This window comes from Mus pahari, chromosome 11 (genome assembly GCF_900095145.1).
Source record: "Mus pahari chromosome 11, PAHARI_EIJ_v1.1, whole genome shotgun sequence".
Lineage (NCBI taxonomy): Eukaryota > Metazoa > Chordata > Mammalia > Rodentia > Muridae > Mus > Mus pahari.
In genome coordinates, this window is record NC_034600.1 from 43127450 (window position 1) to 43144395 (window position 16946).

General features: G+C 38.9%; 1 protein-coding gene across 1 annotated transcript in view; it reads right to left on the minus strand.

Annotated features, from left to right (window-relative positions):
* The window catches only part of Mtrex (Mtr4 exosome RNA helicase), a 59122-nt gene that overhangs the window by 8718 nt on the left and 33458 nt on the right, over positions 1-16946 (minus strand). The window contains exons 17-22 of the mRNA XM_021208218.2: positions 15077-15249; positions 14519-14587; positions 10649-10777; positions 9927-10037; positions 5807-5995; positions 4105-4268 (exon numbers count right to left, since the gene is read on the minus strand). Coding sequence (XP_021063877.1) covers positions 4105-4268; positions 5807-5995; positions 9927-10037; positions 10649-10777; positions 14519-14587; positions 15077-15249 — 835 coding nt within the window. The remainder of the gene's footprint in view (positions 1-4104; positions 4269-5806; positions 5996-9926; positions 10038-10648; positions 10778-14518; positions 14588-15076; positions 15250-16946) is intronic.

Sequence of the window (16946 nt, forward strand, 5' to 3'; positions counted from 1 at the left end):
TTTAACAGGTAGTTATTAACAAAATTATTATCTAATCGTGAGGAAAGATCTATGGGTATAACCAAGATGTTTGAAGGAATTGGTAGACCTTTCTATTTGTCAATATTTAAATAGCAGACATTAAACAGACACTTTACAATATCCAAATGCACATATCCACTCAAGTAACCATTTCTTAATGCTTATTTTGTTGATGCAAAGAACTCTTTTATTTCTTAACTTCTAGTCACTTAAAATGTGATGAGAATTCTGTGTTTAATATCAAAATAGAAAAAATTTTATTAGAAATTACAATTTAATTAGAAATTATTATAGAATGCACCCTAAAACTCATTCTGTACTTCAGCTGTTGTTGATCCGCTGAGTGTGGCCCAGGCAGGTGAGAACTGAATGGAGGGAGGACTGCTCATCCGCAGTCTTTACCTGCCTCTGGAAGAGCTCCGCCCTAGAGTTCAGGACATCTGCAGTGGGGAGCAGCCTATCTATGACCCCACTGCGTTCAGAGGACGCGTGGTCTGCAGTGCAGTGGGCCGGGTTTCCTTAGTGCTAGCTCATCATTTTGGGCTCCTCATTTACATCACCAAGACAGTATTTTAATGAGGGCATGATCATGCTCTGTAACTATGCAACACCTTCATATCTGGATTTACATAAGACATTTGCTATGATTAGACTACTCAGCAATGTTTTGTTTTTTCTTTTTATCATCTTTTCAACACTTGACTACATATGAAGTATTATGGAAACTTTGATATACAAGTCAAAAAACATGAAAATCTATTGTTACAAGTAATAGTTTCAGAAAATAAGATGCTTCAAGTTTTTACCACAAACAGTACGTTCTTTCCCTTCAACAATTAATCCAATGAGTAAGAATCTTATATTTCTATTTTTGTTCCCGTAAATATTTTCTTTTGGTTTTAAGTTGGTTAAGAATCTCACAAATTACTCTCTATACACTAAGGATTTATTAGCTCTGTATAGTAATTATTAGAATATTTACTCATAACAAGGAGATAAAAATTTCTGAGTATTTAAGAATATTTTATTCACATGAAAGAATAAAGATGCAAACTGTTAATCTTTACCACTATAACTTCAAAGTAAGTCAAAACTTAGATCTGAGCCTATAAAAGTAAACTGGGACCTAAGCCGAGCAAAAGCAGACAGCAACAGAAAAGAGCAAGACCCCTCAAGAACACAGTCTGCCTAATGGGCAAGGGCGCAGAGCAGGATCCAAGACAACACACCAGTCCTCTAAGGATGCTCCAACGGCAGTGTAGAAGGATGCTACAGATGAACCTGCCAGGCCTACAGGCCCACTGCAGACAAACAGCAAGTGTCAGAAGGCGTTGGAGAACACTGAGTAGCACCCTGCAGGATGTGAGGTAATGGTCAGACCGAGCAAAGGAAATGGCACCTGTGGGAGGTCGGAGGAGTTTAGAGAGGGAAGACAAGAACAAACGGAATTCTGGAATTTATTCTAAATGAACAGGGAATCACTGAAAAATTTTTACCAAATAGAATGATGTTACAAGATCTACACTTTGGAAAGAATACTAGTGTGTCTGTCATCCTTGCACAGGGATGATTTCAATTTTAGTCCATGTGCTGCCAACGTGAGCTTGGGAAGGACATGTTGATAGCAGTCAACAGAACGTGAGAAAGCCTGAAGACCAAATAAAACAAGTAAAAGAGGGCAGTGCAATTATCTGTGTAGGAAAAGGTAAGAAAGCACATGAGTCAGGGGCAGGCTTTAGAAAGAAGGAAAAGCAGGATGGGATTTCAGACTGACTTAAAGCTTTTACAAAATTTGAAGAAAAAGCTGGGCAGTGGTGGCGCATGCCTTTAATCCCAGCCCTTGGGAGGCAGAGGCAGGCAGATTTCTGAGTTTGAGGCCAGCCTGGTCTACAGAGTGAGTTCCAGGACAGTCAGGGCTACATAGAGAAACCCTGTCTAGAAAAAAAAAAAAAAAAATTGAAAAAAGTAATGTACTTTGATACATTGTTCTTTTTATAAATAGAAAAATATCAGGATAAAGTCAATATTCATTGTTCTAAGATGAAATCAGGCTGTATATTTAATTTCCACATTCATCATTCAACTCTAGGTATTATCTCTTTAACAGTACCTGTAGTATATGACTCGCTATTATATCATGGCTATTTGTGCAGGGGATTACATCATGGTGAATATGTTTAACTGTATAGTAGGAAAACTGAACCATAGTACACGTTGAAGAAAAAGAATCAAATCTAACTTAAAAGAAGGTTTTATCTGGCTTGCTAGTCAATTAAATGCATAATTTGTAATTATGTATTTAAAAGGAGGATTGAACCTAAATTTCTGAACTCTTTGTTTCTCTGGTTGGGGAATGCAGCATCATGCCATCTGTAACAATGAGCTGGCACTTGGTTGACCAAGCGTTGTCTTCTGCATCTCAGTCACTTCTGTGTCTCCAGGGCTGACACAGATAAACAGCAACAACAAGCCTGCCCCAGAAACGCTCCAAACCAAACCACTTCTCAAGTCTGGGGTTCTCTGAGGATATTTCAAAAAAAGTTTCCAAACTATCTTCTATGCACTGAAAATGGTGGCCACCACTCTACACTGTCAGGAAGGACACTGCTGCTCATGGGCCACCAGCCTAGGGCTTTCAAACGGAGGACAGAGTCAGGCTAGCTTCTGAGGCAGGAAACCCTCAGCATGATAGAAAATCAACTGATAGATTTTAAAGATGTACTGAAAAAGAAAAAGAATACTTCCTTTCCTGTATCATCTACAATTGCATTACCATACAGTCACAATACAAAATCAGTTCTCTAGTCTCAAATAAGCATTTCAAGTGTTAAATCCTTACGCATGGCTAATGCCCACACAGAACAGTGAAGGTACAGAACATTTTAATCACAGAAGGGAGTTCTATAGGAGAGTATCTGCTACTATCCTATCAAGAGGTAGAATTTGTTTTCTATTTGACTCTAGGAGCATCTGTGACTCAAATGTAATCAAAAGGCTGATTGTACTGCAGTAGAATCCCTAAGCTAGATTACAAACATCTTCAGAAAACAATTCTACCTCACTAGGGTCCTAAGCCTGCACGTGAGTAGGTCCCATTCTGAGTTGATCATGCTATGGAGATCCTCAAACTGGCCCACCCGGAGAGGGAGAAAGGGAAAGAGAGGGGGGGATGGGGATGGAGGAAGATCTATCTATTCAAATACAACTCTATAGAGTCTGCTAGGGTTTTACTTAATGACTATCTCATTGCAACTAGGATCCGTGTGTGGGGGTGGGGTGGGGTGGGGTTTATGTGGGCTGGAATCCTGAGCCAGAACCATGTGACCAAACCATTCCTGAACTGCTAACTCAGAAAAAAAAACAGCAGTCCTTGAGTACCCATGAGGTGTGAATCCTAGGTAATCCCAAGGAACCCAGCACCCGGGAGTGTTGAAGAGCTTTAAACCTCCACACATCCATTAGTCATGTCTGCATTACTTACATCTAAGAACATATAAATAAAATGCTCCTCGAACAACTGTACTATACTGTGCAGGGTAAAGATCAAGAAAAAGCATTATACATATGTCCTACATAGGCATTTACTTTTTTCAACATAATTTTCTATCTACAAGTGAGATGAATCTGTAGATGCAAAAGAGCTGACATGTGTTTCCAAATTGAAGCTGCAGCCTATCATATGCCATTGTGGTATGTTCCTCTTACCCCAAACTTGAGTAAAACTTGCCCACTCTCCTGTGTTCCTCTTTATATATATGAATTATGGTCATCAGTGTCAAGGCAGAACATTTTCAAAGTATAAAAACCACAAGATGACATATAAACTACAATATAATACATACAGATTATATAGGAATCTCAACACACAAGAAAATGTTTCATAGAAAATATAGCAATAGGCTAGCTAGAAATACCTATGGTAATTACTGGGATCCATGAGATTTTTTCTAATTTCTCAACTGCATGGTCCAAATGTATTTAAAATGGAAGCATGATGAAACCTTCTCAACAGCAGTTTTCTAACAAGTACTGTCCGTGTAAACTATAGAATATAATTTAAGTCTCTGCAGAAGGACATTTTACCTGCTTATTTCACAAGCCACCCGTCCTTTCATCTCTATGACATCCGAAGATGTAGCAAAGCCCAGCCGTCTTAGAACACGCTTGCGGCATTTTAGCTCATCCATTTGCAGAACAGTTCTTGCCTTCTTCAGTTCTCTCTTTGCAGATTTGATATCGATTGCAATCTAAGGCATATAAAAGTAAAGACAGTTTAACAATAAACTGAATTGTGTAATGTGCGATAAACACCACCACCCCACAGAAAAGCAGCTCAGTAAGGTCGTCTTGCCCATCTCCTTCATTAAAGTTTCATGACAGTTTTGTGTGTGTGTGTGTGTGTGTGTGTGTGTGTGTGCGCGCCATAGGAACTTAGATGCAATTCCAGGAGAGAAGAGGTGTGCCTGAAAAGTTCTCAAACACTACCGAAATGTTAAATATGTGGAAAATACAAAATATACCTATTATTTAGTGTGCAGAAATGAATAACTAAAATAAGTGTACCTTTAGGTTTAAGTGAATGAGTTTTTAAATCAGATAATCAGTAAATATTACTTATTTTCTAACTGTAGCAAGAGAACGGTTCTATAAGAATAAGAAAGCAATCATATTCTGAAATGGATGATTTAAATTCAGAAAAAAAAACAAAGAAAAGTTTAGAAATCAAAAAGATGGAATCTGAAACTCTGAAGCTTAATGAAGGCAAACGATAAAGGTGATGAAGAGTTATGTCTATTCAGGTTCCTGGTGTGCCCGATTCCTGAGAGTTCCATCCCTCACTTGCTCTTCAGTGGGGGCAGGAGAAGCTCAAAGGCGGAGCACCTGCTTAGTGTGCACATGTCTTAAATCCAATCCCCTGCACAACTAGCCATGTCATAATTGAAATATTAAAGCCACTAAAAAAGGTAACAATATCAAACCAGCATGTTGCTAGTTACAAAACTGAGGCACAATATTACACAGAGCTCCTGAGTGATCCCAAGTTTAATTCAGCAAATTATGTCAATCTATTGCTATGAATTGATGAATTGTCATAATGTTGATTTCTATGCTAGACTGCTAGCATGCATGTGAACTAGCATGACTATCAGGCCTTTTAGAAAAGAAAAAAAAAATGTTCTAGGATTTCTCTGACTGAAATACCTATATAAACAGAACCAAACACTTTGGCAAAAACTATAGGAGACATAAAACTTTAAGTTAGAAAAGAGCCCAGTGTGTAAGACTGTTTTGTAGCATAACAATGAAACAACACTGAGGCACACTGACTGAAATAAAGCTATTATTAATGCCACCATCTCTCCTTCATGTGGCCCCTAACAAGGTCACACACGTGAGCTACCCTGAATCTCTGCTGCACTTTGCCGCCCTAGGCTTCGTGGCGAATCCTAACTGACGAGCAATAGCGTCAGGCTCCAGCACTTGTAGTTTATCTAAAAGACTTCAGAAACTAAAAACAGGTCAAGAAAATAACCTATTTAATGAAATACACAGAACTCTACTATAAAATTATTTCCAGGAGCTGGAGAGCTGTCTTGATGATAAGGACTTGTTGCTCTTGCACACATGGAACCGTATAACCAACCATGACTCCACTTCTAGGGGACCTGCCACCCTCTTCAAGCCTGCTCCAGCATCCGGCATGCACGTGGTGCACACACATACGGATAAAACTTACACACATGGAAGAAAAGTAAAGCTTAAAAATAATTTGTTTCTACCAGACCTGTGCCTTTTTTTCACAAAGTGTATAAACAGTTTCCAAATTAGGATCATTGTGAAGTGGGTGTGAGTACATTCGATGCTCAAAAGCCTCTACTTTCTGAATGACTTTTTTCAGTCCTTGATCTTGAATGCCCATATCATCGATAGGATCTAACAGAGGAACGCCGTCCGGAAAACGCTTTTGAACTTCCTGGAATAAAATACACAAAACTCATTAATAAGGCCATACTAAACCATTTCCTTCTGGGTTCACTTTTACTATGTCTATGGCCACAAAAAGGACGGAAAGGACTCTACATCTATTTTTCCACAATTGGAGAGCAATTTTCCATGGCATTTGTTTTTGGAGGTTTCACTTTGGAGGAAGTAGGGCAGGATAAACCAGGGTCTTACTTTGCTGCATAAGGTATGCAACTTGACACCCTCCTGCTTCAACCTTCCGAGTTTTGAACTATAGATAAATACCATTACAGCCTGAAAATTCCTTTTCAATTGCTATGCTATAACTTAATGCCAACCTAATATATTATAGTCTTCTAATATATCTAACATTGTATAACAGAACCCATTAGTTTTGGGTGTGGCATGATTTATTTTTTTTTTAATAGTTAAGCTTTTTTGGGTTTTTTCTTTTTAAAGATTTATTTATTTATTATACGTAAGTACACTGTAGCTGTCCTCAGACACTCCAGAAGAGGGAGTCAGATCTTGTTACGGATGGTTGTGAGCCACCATGTGGTTGCTGGGATTTGAACTCAAGACCTTTGGAAGAGCAGTTGGGTGCTCTTACCCACTGAGCCATCTCACTAGCCCGGGTGTGGCATGATTTACTAATAAAACTATTACTGCATGTTTAAGTTGGTATAACATCTTGCCACATTATGGAACTATCTAATGTATTTCATATCATTCAGGAAAATTCAATTTTTACATGATTTGGACATTTCTAGCCAGGGCACTACTAAGTCAGAATCAAACTTTTTAAAAGGGCTCCTTTTGCTAACTTTTGTTACACGATTACATGATAAGATCTCCAGTTCAAAGAAGTCATGGCCCATGGGCTGGTTCTTCTATCCAATAGAAGTCAGTGTTGGGTACTCTAAACGTCAGATAGAATTGGAATAACAAGGACCTACCCAGCATGTACTAGCCCTGGGTTCTACCCTAAGTATGGTAAACATAGTAGTATGGATTAACGGCGTGAGGCATTTGGGATGCCTTTGCATTGTTATTACTACACTAACTTGGCCAACACCATGAGGTCTCATTTCATAAAAAGAAGCAAAGAGAGTAAAAACTCAACTCTGTTCTTCACCATCTCAGAGACGGCTGCATCTTCTGCAATCCTAGCCTCATCCCTCAGATGGGACACTGATGGTCAATGGGACACTGATGGTCGAGGTGAAAGAGTTTGCCATACTGGTACGGCTGCCTTCAATTCAGGCAAAACGGGTACTGCTGCTACCAATGACCCTTTACTGACCTCAACTACTTGGTCTACATGTTTCAGTGTAAGTCCTACCTATATTCCATAGCACAGTTAAGTTCTGAGAATGGGAAACTTGTCATCAACACGAAGAAACCTAGCTCCATCTTCCAGGAACAACATTCTGATAACACCAAATCAGGTGATGCTGGTGCTGTGTATGTTGTGGAGTCTGCTGGTGTCTCCACTATTACAGTGTGGGCCAGGACCCACTTGAAGGGTGGAGTGAAAAGAGCTGTCATCATTTCTGTCCCTTCTGCTGATGCCCCAACATGTGATGGGTACAAACCACCACAAGTATGGCAATTCACTTGTCAGCAACGCCTACTGCATCACCAACTGCTTAGAGCTCATGACCAAAGTCAAAAATGACAACTTGAGGAGCATGGAAGGACTCCATGACACGAACCATGCCATCACTGTCATTCAGAAGGCTGTGGATGGCCCCTCGGGAAAGCTGTGGGGCTGGCCAGCTTTTATTATCACTGCAGCCACTGCTGCTGCCAAAGCTGGAGAAAGGCCATTCCAAACTGAGAGGGAAGCCTTCTGTGTCCCTGCCTGCAGCGTGTCCACTGTGGATCTGACATGCCACCAGGAGAAAGCTGCCTAGTAGGATGACATCAAGAAGGGGTAAAGCAGGCATTGAAGGGCCACCAAAGGGCATCCTGGCTGTGATGAGAACCAATTTTTATTGGTAGCAACAGTACCCGTTTTGCCCAAATTGAAGGCATCTGTATCGTGCCCACTCTTCCATCCTTGGTGATAGGCTGCTGTTGCTCTCAATGACAACTCTGTAAAGCTCACTTCCTTATGTGACAACAAATACAGCTACAACAATAGTGGTGGACTTCAAGGCCCACATGGTCTCCAGGAATTAGAAGCCTTGGACCACCCACCCCAGCAAGGACAGAGATGAAGAGAGCCCTTTGAGCTGCTGAGGAGTCCCTGGCCCTACTCAGATCCCAACTGAGCATCTCTATCTCTCCTTAGTTTCTGCCTCAGGGTCCCAGAAAAGGGGGAGGGGCTTAGGGAGTCCTACTATGTTGAATATGATCAATAATATTCCCCCCACCCCCAAGCCTCACCAAAGAATAAAAACCAAAACTGCAAAGAGTTTAAATTACCAGCAATTTACCAAAGGTTTGCTCTATTCAACAGGGAAGATGTGTCATAGCAAAATAATATAATTTTATTCATGAGCTTGAGCAATCCTTCTTTTTAAGAAATCAAGTTATATAGGTCTAAGTATAAAGACAAAGAACTACTACCCCCACACACACACCCTAAAGGTTTCTCTGTGTAGCCCTGGCTCTGGCTGTCCTTGAACTCAAACTCTGAGTTCTACCTCCTTAGTGCTGGGATTAAAGGGGTGTACCACCACTATCAGGCTAAAATTTTAGTTCTGAAGTTTAAAAATGTACAGTAAGAAGCAAAAGAGGACTTTTTAACCCTCAAGTGAAGGGATTCTTTTAGTAAGCTCATCTGCAACTCTTCCTGTCTTTTGAACAGGTGACTGATAAGATCCAGGGGAAACCCACCTGTCTGATGTGTACAGACAGACCTGAGACTAAGGGAAGCGCCTGCCGAAGTTAACATCTGTCTGGAACATGGGCCATATCAGGATGTTGCAGCAAGTAAATCAAGCCAAGTAGGGGGCAATTTACCTCAATAAAAAAATTCATTCTGATTTAAAGATTAAACAAAAAAAAGGTGACTTTTTTCTAAAGAACAAAGTTAATCATTTTCCCTATACAACTGCAGTATTTGTGCTAACTGAAAATAACAAGTATGTATCAGTTATGGTATTATTTTGAATTATTAGAAAAAATTTATTGGAGCAGTATATTTAATTTCCCTTCCAATGAATTTGCTAACAGACTGTTGGTATACACTATCATTAATATATTAAGAATATATTTTTAGAATAGTAAAACTTACCATCTCCATAAACATTTTTAAAAATTCTCAAGAAAAGCACTAATTTTAGGAAGCCTGCAGACTTGGTTTGTACCCTAAGGGCTAGAGATGGTTCAGCAGTTAAGAACATTTGTTGCTGAGGACCGAGGTTCAATCCCTAGTGCCACATGATGACTCACACCATCCAGCCCTCCATACGATGACTCACACCATGCAGCCCTCCACACGATGACTCACACCATCCAGCCCTCCACACGATGACTCACACCATCCAGCCCTCCAGTTGCAGGGTAGGCTGCAGGTGTGTGTGCATACGTGCAGAGAAAATACTCAAACAGAGGAAATAGAGAAATCTTTTATAAGATTCCTACTCTAAAATGAAAGCAATCTATTTACGATCGTTTTCTCAAATTCTAGAGAATATTCTCTGTATAGTGTGGTATATATGGTAAATGCTATTCAATAGTTTTAGCCAACTTTCCCACATTTATGTTATGATAACACATCACAGTAGCAATTAATGCTGCAGCTCTATGAGTTCCCCTTCAGTAATAAACACTGCTGCTGCACTCAGAACATAGCTACCTGTACTTCTGCTGTGACTTATTATTCTGTGTTTGTAGTATTTTCTGAAATATATTTAAAATCATTTCAGTCATCTCTAGTTAAATCCTATTTGTATAAAACTTCTATCTAGGTCCTAAGTGGACATTCATACCTGTATGGATTTGAAGACACTCTGTCTGTTGTCCACAGGGCGGAGGTCTTTTGGAATGTAGAGCCTAACAGTGCTGATAGCAGACAGGAGATGCACCAAAACTGGAACAACCTACAAGTATCACACTATGATTAAACTCCACATTTCCAAATCTGCATCCATCAAAGCAAGCAGCACTTGCAGGAGTTCACAGGCATACACAGTCCTTGCAGACCAGCTCCTTACCACAAAGCCCAAAGCTGAGTAGAGACTGCGAATGTTAAGAGTCACATGAATGGTACATTAAACAGAAGACCTCCTCTGCTCAGAGTCCAGCTTACTCATGTTCGTGTTCTAATTACCAGGCACCTTTTAAACACATAATAAGTAGTAGCATTGCACACGAATGCCCCTGTGAAAAAGGTTAGAGTCTAGGAAGGACCAGGCAAGCTCCAAACGGACTGGAATGAGATGCGGGGAAAAGCACTTAAGGAGAAGGTAACACATCCATGTCAGACTCGAATTTGCGTGGAATTATTTGGTTCTCTTTGACATTATTTCCCTGGTTGTAATTTGATAAAGAAAAACTAAACAGCTTATACACCACCCTACTGAGACTTGAGATGATTTCAATGATAAGATATCTTGAACCCTCTAATTCAGAAAGCATGGCAGTGTGTTCAGCATGAGCACACACAGCGACGGTAGGTAAGCGCTCTGACGGTGCAGAGGGCAGCACAGACCTGCATTTCTCCTTTCTCGTCTGGCTTCGCTGGCTTTGCCGCCTCGGTGGCTGAGTTCTTCAGGCTTTCCTTGCTACAGCGCAGGAGGACTTCCACCACGTACAAGGGATCTAGTTCGCCAGAACTGGGCTACAAAAGCAGGATAAAGACAAGTGCGTTAACTGTGTGTACACAGGGCTTATTTTCTCAGAACATACATGACTGCACACGTAGCCCAGGAAATGTTTACTTCATAAAAAGTTGTCTCTATATCCTTCAGAGTGGTCCAAGTTTCTAATGAGTAATGTGTAATAAAATTATGCCAAAATTAAAAAAGCAACAAAATCATAGTATCAAAAACTAAATCTACTTCTATCCCTATCAGGCAACATGTAAACTACTCTCTAATGCTTACATGGTTCCATGTGATTTTGTATCATGTGATACTGTGTTTTAGTTCTTTTGTATTCTCTAAAATAAGATCACCTAACATTCTCAGACACAATCACACTTGACTATCTGGTTTTAGGTTGTTTTGAGACAAGGTCTTGCCTTGTAGTTCAGTTGGCATTGAATTATTTATTCACTGAATGACGGGCTTTTTCATTAAAAGTGTATTTAATGAAACATAAATATACTTTTATATTTATATATGAAATATAAATATTTTTCATACAGTATATTTTGACCATTTTCTTTCCCCTCTAACTCTACGAGATTCCCTACTCCTCCTCTCCTCCCTTAATTCTAAGTTCTTGTTCATATTCTGTCTGTCTGTCTGTCTGGTCTGTCTGTCTGTCTGTCTGTCTGTCTGTCTGTCTGTCTGTCTGTCTCTCTCTCTCTCTCTCTCTCTCTCTCTCTCACACACACACACACACACACACACACACACACACACACACACACACACACACACACACACACACACACACACACACACACTCAAACCAATATCCAACAAAAAATGAGTAAAAGAAACCTTGGAGGTCTTGTGTTGGCCACCTGCTCCTGGCATGGGGCCTGCCCTGAGTGTTGGTGACACCCTCAGTAACACTGCACTGATGAAAACTGGCCTCTCCTTCCCCAGCAATCACTGTTTCCAATGCTGGCCTTCAATAGCTGACAATCCTCTTGCCTTCCAAGGACTAAAATCGCAGAACTAAGCTACTATATGTGATTTAATCACATCTCCTTGATCAATGTTTTTGGTTTCAGTAAGGAATTTCTTCTCACTTTTAATAAAATACCTGAAAGATTTTTCTTACATAAACTAAATAAAAGAAAAGTTCTTTGGAAGGAATAAAACACAATTGCCGGGCTCTACCCAGAACATTCTTTTAAAAGATGACATCAACTGCAATAATAAAATATCTATAACCCATCTCTATCAATACCTTATCAGAAGCAACATATATTTTGAAATACAAATCATAAGCACATTCACTAGATCCATGTTTCTAAAAAAGGCAAATTTCATTTCCAGTATTTCCAGTCAAAAAGGAAAATTAGCTTTTCCTCATCATTGATACTATTTTTTTAAAAAAATTCCAAAGTATTTTTCAGTTTGGTTAGACAAAGCAAAGTCTTTTTTACTTTGAAAACTTCTAATATACATGCAGCCTAGTTATTAAATAAATATTATACACAATAGCTTAGGCAAACAGTTAAAACCAACTATCAATTTCTCCTGAGATTATCAGATTTTCAAAATGGAAAGCAAACAAACAAATCCTTCTAAGTAGAATATAGTCTACAATCTGAAGAATGGATTAATTAAAAAGTATGATAGAATACCCAGAAAAATAATCTGCTCCAATGTGAGTGGGACAGGGAAATGGCTCAATGAGGTGTCTCATGAGAAAGTCTAAAGACCCAAATTCCACCTGGAGGACCTGGAGTAGGAGGGAAAGAACCAACGCCCGAAAGCTGTCCACTGACTTCCACTGCTGTGCGGTGGCATGTGAGTGTAAGCACACACATAGTATATGCGTAATAATGAAAAAAACGTGTGCACACATACACACAAAATTATACAAATGATGTAAAAGGCACAAAAATTAATGTATATACTAAGTAGGGAATATTTCAAAAGTAATAAAATGTATTTCATAGTTTTAGTCATCAGAAGAAGACATACAGATTGGTGGAAAACTGAGATTCTCTATCAACTGAAACAGAAAATTATTATATTCCACTCACGTCTCCATTCCATCTTTACCCAGAACTCTCAATAATTAGTGTACTACTTTTATATATCAGCTAAAGATTAACAGAGGCAAATAATATTTTTAGAACTTTGTGTACTGAGAATTTAAAGATATAAGTAGATTAGCTATAATTTTTTCTTTCTTAAAAATGCAAGACCTAGCTGGGCGGTGGTGGCGCATGCCTTTAATCCCAGCACTTGGGAGGCAGAGGCAGGCGGATTTCTGAGTTCGAGGCCAGCCTGGTCTACAAAAGTAAGTTCCAGGACAGCCAGAGCTATACAGAGACACTGTCTCAAAAAAGCAAAAAAAAAAAAAAAAAAAAAAAAAAAAAAAACCCAAAAAGCAAGACCTTACATTTCCTACAGTCCCCACATTGGTGGCATGGCAGTTCAGGAGGGAAACTAGGAAAAGACAGCCATGTAAGAGGACTATATTAAAAAAACACCCAGTTAAGAAAATTACTAAAAATCATTAATGACAGCAATTATATGTCACGTTATTTCAGTCAAAACTACTAGTTCCCCTCATCCATCTTCCCAGCTCACTGTGATAGAAATCTCAATGCAAGACCCAAATATAGGAGGGCTCTCCTCCTTGTGGCTCTGTGTGGGGAGTTCACTTCTCTGGAGCTGAAGGGCATTAGCAATTCTCATGCTTCTCCTCGTTACCTGTGGCTGAGACTAAACTACACTCGGTCTCCTGGCCTAGCCCCCGTGGCCGGCCAAAGCGTCTCTCTAGGGCATAGGGCTACTACCATCCAGGATGACCATGAATACATCCAAAGTCCAGATCTCCTTCTTATTTCAGAAACATGAAAAGCCAAATAGTGGTGGACACTGGGCAGAATATTTATACAGTAGATATATTGTTTTATATTTCCATTATTCACTTACTACTGTCTTCTAAACAAATGAGTACAAAGATTTTTGTATCCACTAGCCCTGAAAATGTAATAAACTGCAAACTGGCATGCGTTTAACAATACTTCAAAAGTAGTCCTATAAAATTGTGATTGCTAATAAAGATAATTTAATGAAAGAAAGGGGGGGCATGCTAACCATACAGAGATCGTGAACCAAAGGAAATATCACCTACCACAAACCAAAGACATTAACGATTTTTCAGTAACAAATAGCTTCAACACTATAATGTACCTGTACTTCAAGGCTATCTTAATTCCAAAGCTTAATTCCCAATGCCCTCATACTTACCTGGAACAGAAAAGTTAATCAATCATTTTAAAAGCAAACTCTCCATTTTAAAGATAAATCCAGATGTGGAGACACAGAATATCATGGCCTACATTACTTACTAGCCTAACAAGTAGTACCCACTGCAAATAAAATAAATACTAATACTAATAATAGGCACATGGCTGACTTACTTCAAAAACAGCCACTCTTCTAATAAATTAACAAGATATTTTATTTCATAGACAATAATTATCCCAAAATACTCATATATCTGCCAAAATTCCCTTTATTATAAAAGAATCTTAATAAAGGATTCTCTCCTTTAATTTTCTACATATTTCTAACATATTCCTAAATCCAAACAGCAGAAATTGATTTTTTTTCCCCCAATACTCAAAACTGGAAATGAAGGAAAAAGAAAGAAAAATGTGGTCTCATGAAGTCAGAGTCGTTTGTTAGTAAATCCCTGAGTCTTCAGGGCCATAGCTTACCTTGACATTTGACTTTTTTGAGAAGTTCACTACTACTCCCCAGCCGAAATCATCGCCTTCATTTTTCACCTAAGAATAAAACAAGCAGACAAAACGCATATTTAGATCCAAAATGCAATTGGAGCCTTCTATAGCTACATTACAGGCTAAAACTTTAAAATTTCCCTAATGTGTTTAAAAGATCACAAGGCAGTGAATTAACTGTACAGTAAAACAAAAGCAAAACAAGAAACAACCAACACTAGATTCCATCGGTTCCTGGGGATCTCTCAAGTGGCAAATATGCCAAACAGAATACTATTTGTTCTGAGAATATTAAGTATCTTATATTTACTGGCTCGAGACTTAGAACTGCCTCATTTTTAGACAGCATTTCATAATTAGAAAGCTGAGATGTGCTGACTAAAAGCCTGCATGTAAACTTGTAAGTTGGGATAATGTGACATGGATGAAATGACGGGTCTTGATTACCTCCTGTAGCAGGAAGCACTTTACCAACATAATCAAGTCTTTAACATATTGTAATTGACAAATATTTGATACAGAACCACGGCATACCTTTACCAAACGACCTGGTTGAAGAAAGGGTAAGCAGTATTTTGGTTTATGAATATATTCTTCAATCTCTTTTCCCAGCTTGACAAGTTGCTGTCTAATCTTGTAATAGATGACCACATTTTCTTCATTGGGAATTACTATTTTATTATACTGCTCTTCTGAGTTCTTTACCTCTATAAACAAAGCACAGGTCACAATGCTGTCAAAACTACTACATACCTCACATAAATTAAATCCAAGACAATTTTTCTCCTATGAATCTACAGACCCAAGCCAGCTACTGAAATGGTATGAGGAGGACCGTGTCTCATCTAGCTCCTCTCTTAAGGGCAGGTCCTTTGTCTCCCTATGGCTGGCAGCATGCTGTGCTAACTGCTGATTCTGCTCTCTTCTGCCCTTGGCTAGTATGCATTCCCTTCCCACAGCACGCCATTATGCTTCCAGTCCAGTGTTAAGTATTGCTTCCATGATAAAATACACATCACACAGTTGCTGCCATTATATGGTTCCAGAATTTTATATAAACACAAACATTTACAGTTCATGGATGTGCAGCCACTTTTACTCCAGCTATTTGTCCCTGGTGCTATTACAAATATCTATGAAAAGCCTTTGTTTGAACATGTTTTAACTCAGCCATGAGTGTAGTTGCTGAGTCATGTGGCAATTCTTCATTAAAGGTAAAGAACTTTTTAAAAATTTTCTACAAAAACATAACATTCTGTTGTTTACCTTTTATTTAAAAAATAAAAGGTGCTGATCCAGTGAGTGTGTGAAATAGTTTTGAATTGTACGTCTGAGCAACGGTACTCAACATCCTATCAATGTATTTTGGCCATTTGTATACGGTTTGTTCTTAGTTGATTTACTTAATTCCTTACTTTGAAGAACTGGGAAATGGTCCCAGGGCCTTGCACATACCTAGCCCATCTGTCCATTTTAACCTAAATTGTCTTTTGCTGAGTCCTAAGAGTTCATTACACATTCTGGATCTAGATTTGTTTTATTAGAGTGTTTGCAAATATTTATCCTATTTCTAGCTACTCCATAGTTTCAAAAGCAAGTTTTTACTTTTGTTGAAATCTAATTCATTCATATAGGTATTTGTTCATATTTTTGGTATCATAGCTAAGAAATCACTGGCAAATGTAAAGAGATCTGTCCTCCACTGTCTATGCTGAGTTTTCTGGTGTGAATTTATTGTGAACTCGTCTTTTCTTTTTCCTTCCCTTCCCTTTCTTTCTCTCTTTCTTTTGTTGGATTTTTTTGAGATAGGGTTTCTCTGTGTAGCCCTGGCTGTCCTAGAACACACTCTGTAGACAATGCTGAACTCAGATACACCTGCCTCTGCTTCCTGAGTGAATACCTGCCCCACTAGTCCCCCACCCCCCACACTTTGGATTAATATTGAACTCCTTCTATTTAACCCGGATGCTTGATAATTTTGAGAATTAAAGAAAAAGATAAACTTTACCATGCATAACTCACAAATCTTTCCTAGAGACTAATTGAAACAATATATAGACATTCCTAGCTGACAGCATAACACAGTAACCAAGAAGGATGCTACAGATACATAACCAGTCAACGTTTGCACAGACTATTTATTTCTTACAACTGCTGATCTTTTGTGTTCCTGGTCCCTTTTATATGAACCATTTCACTACTTACAGAAACTGAATTCAATTCACTAACAACTAGAATACTATCTGTCATAGCACACATAATAGAAGTAGATTATCAGAGGAAAACAACTGACAGTTTATAGACGGGGATAGAGAGATAGGTCAGTGGCTAAATGCTTGTTATGCAAACATGAACACCTCAGTTTAAATCTTGGGTATCCATGGCAGGCACTTCTGTTAACTCC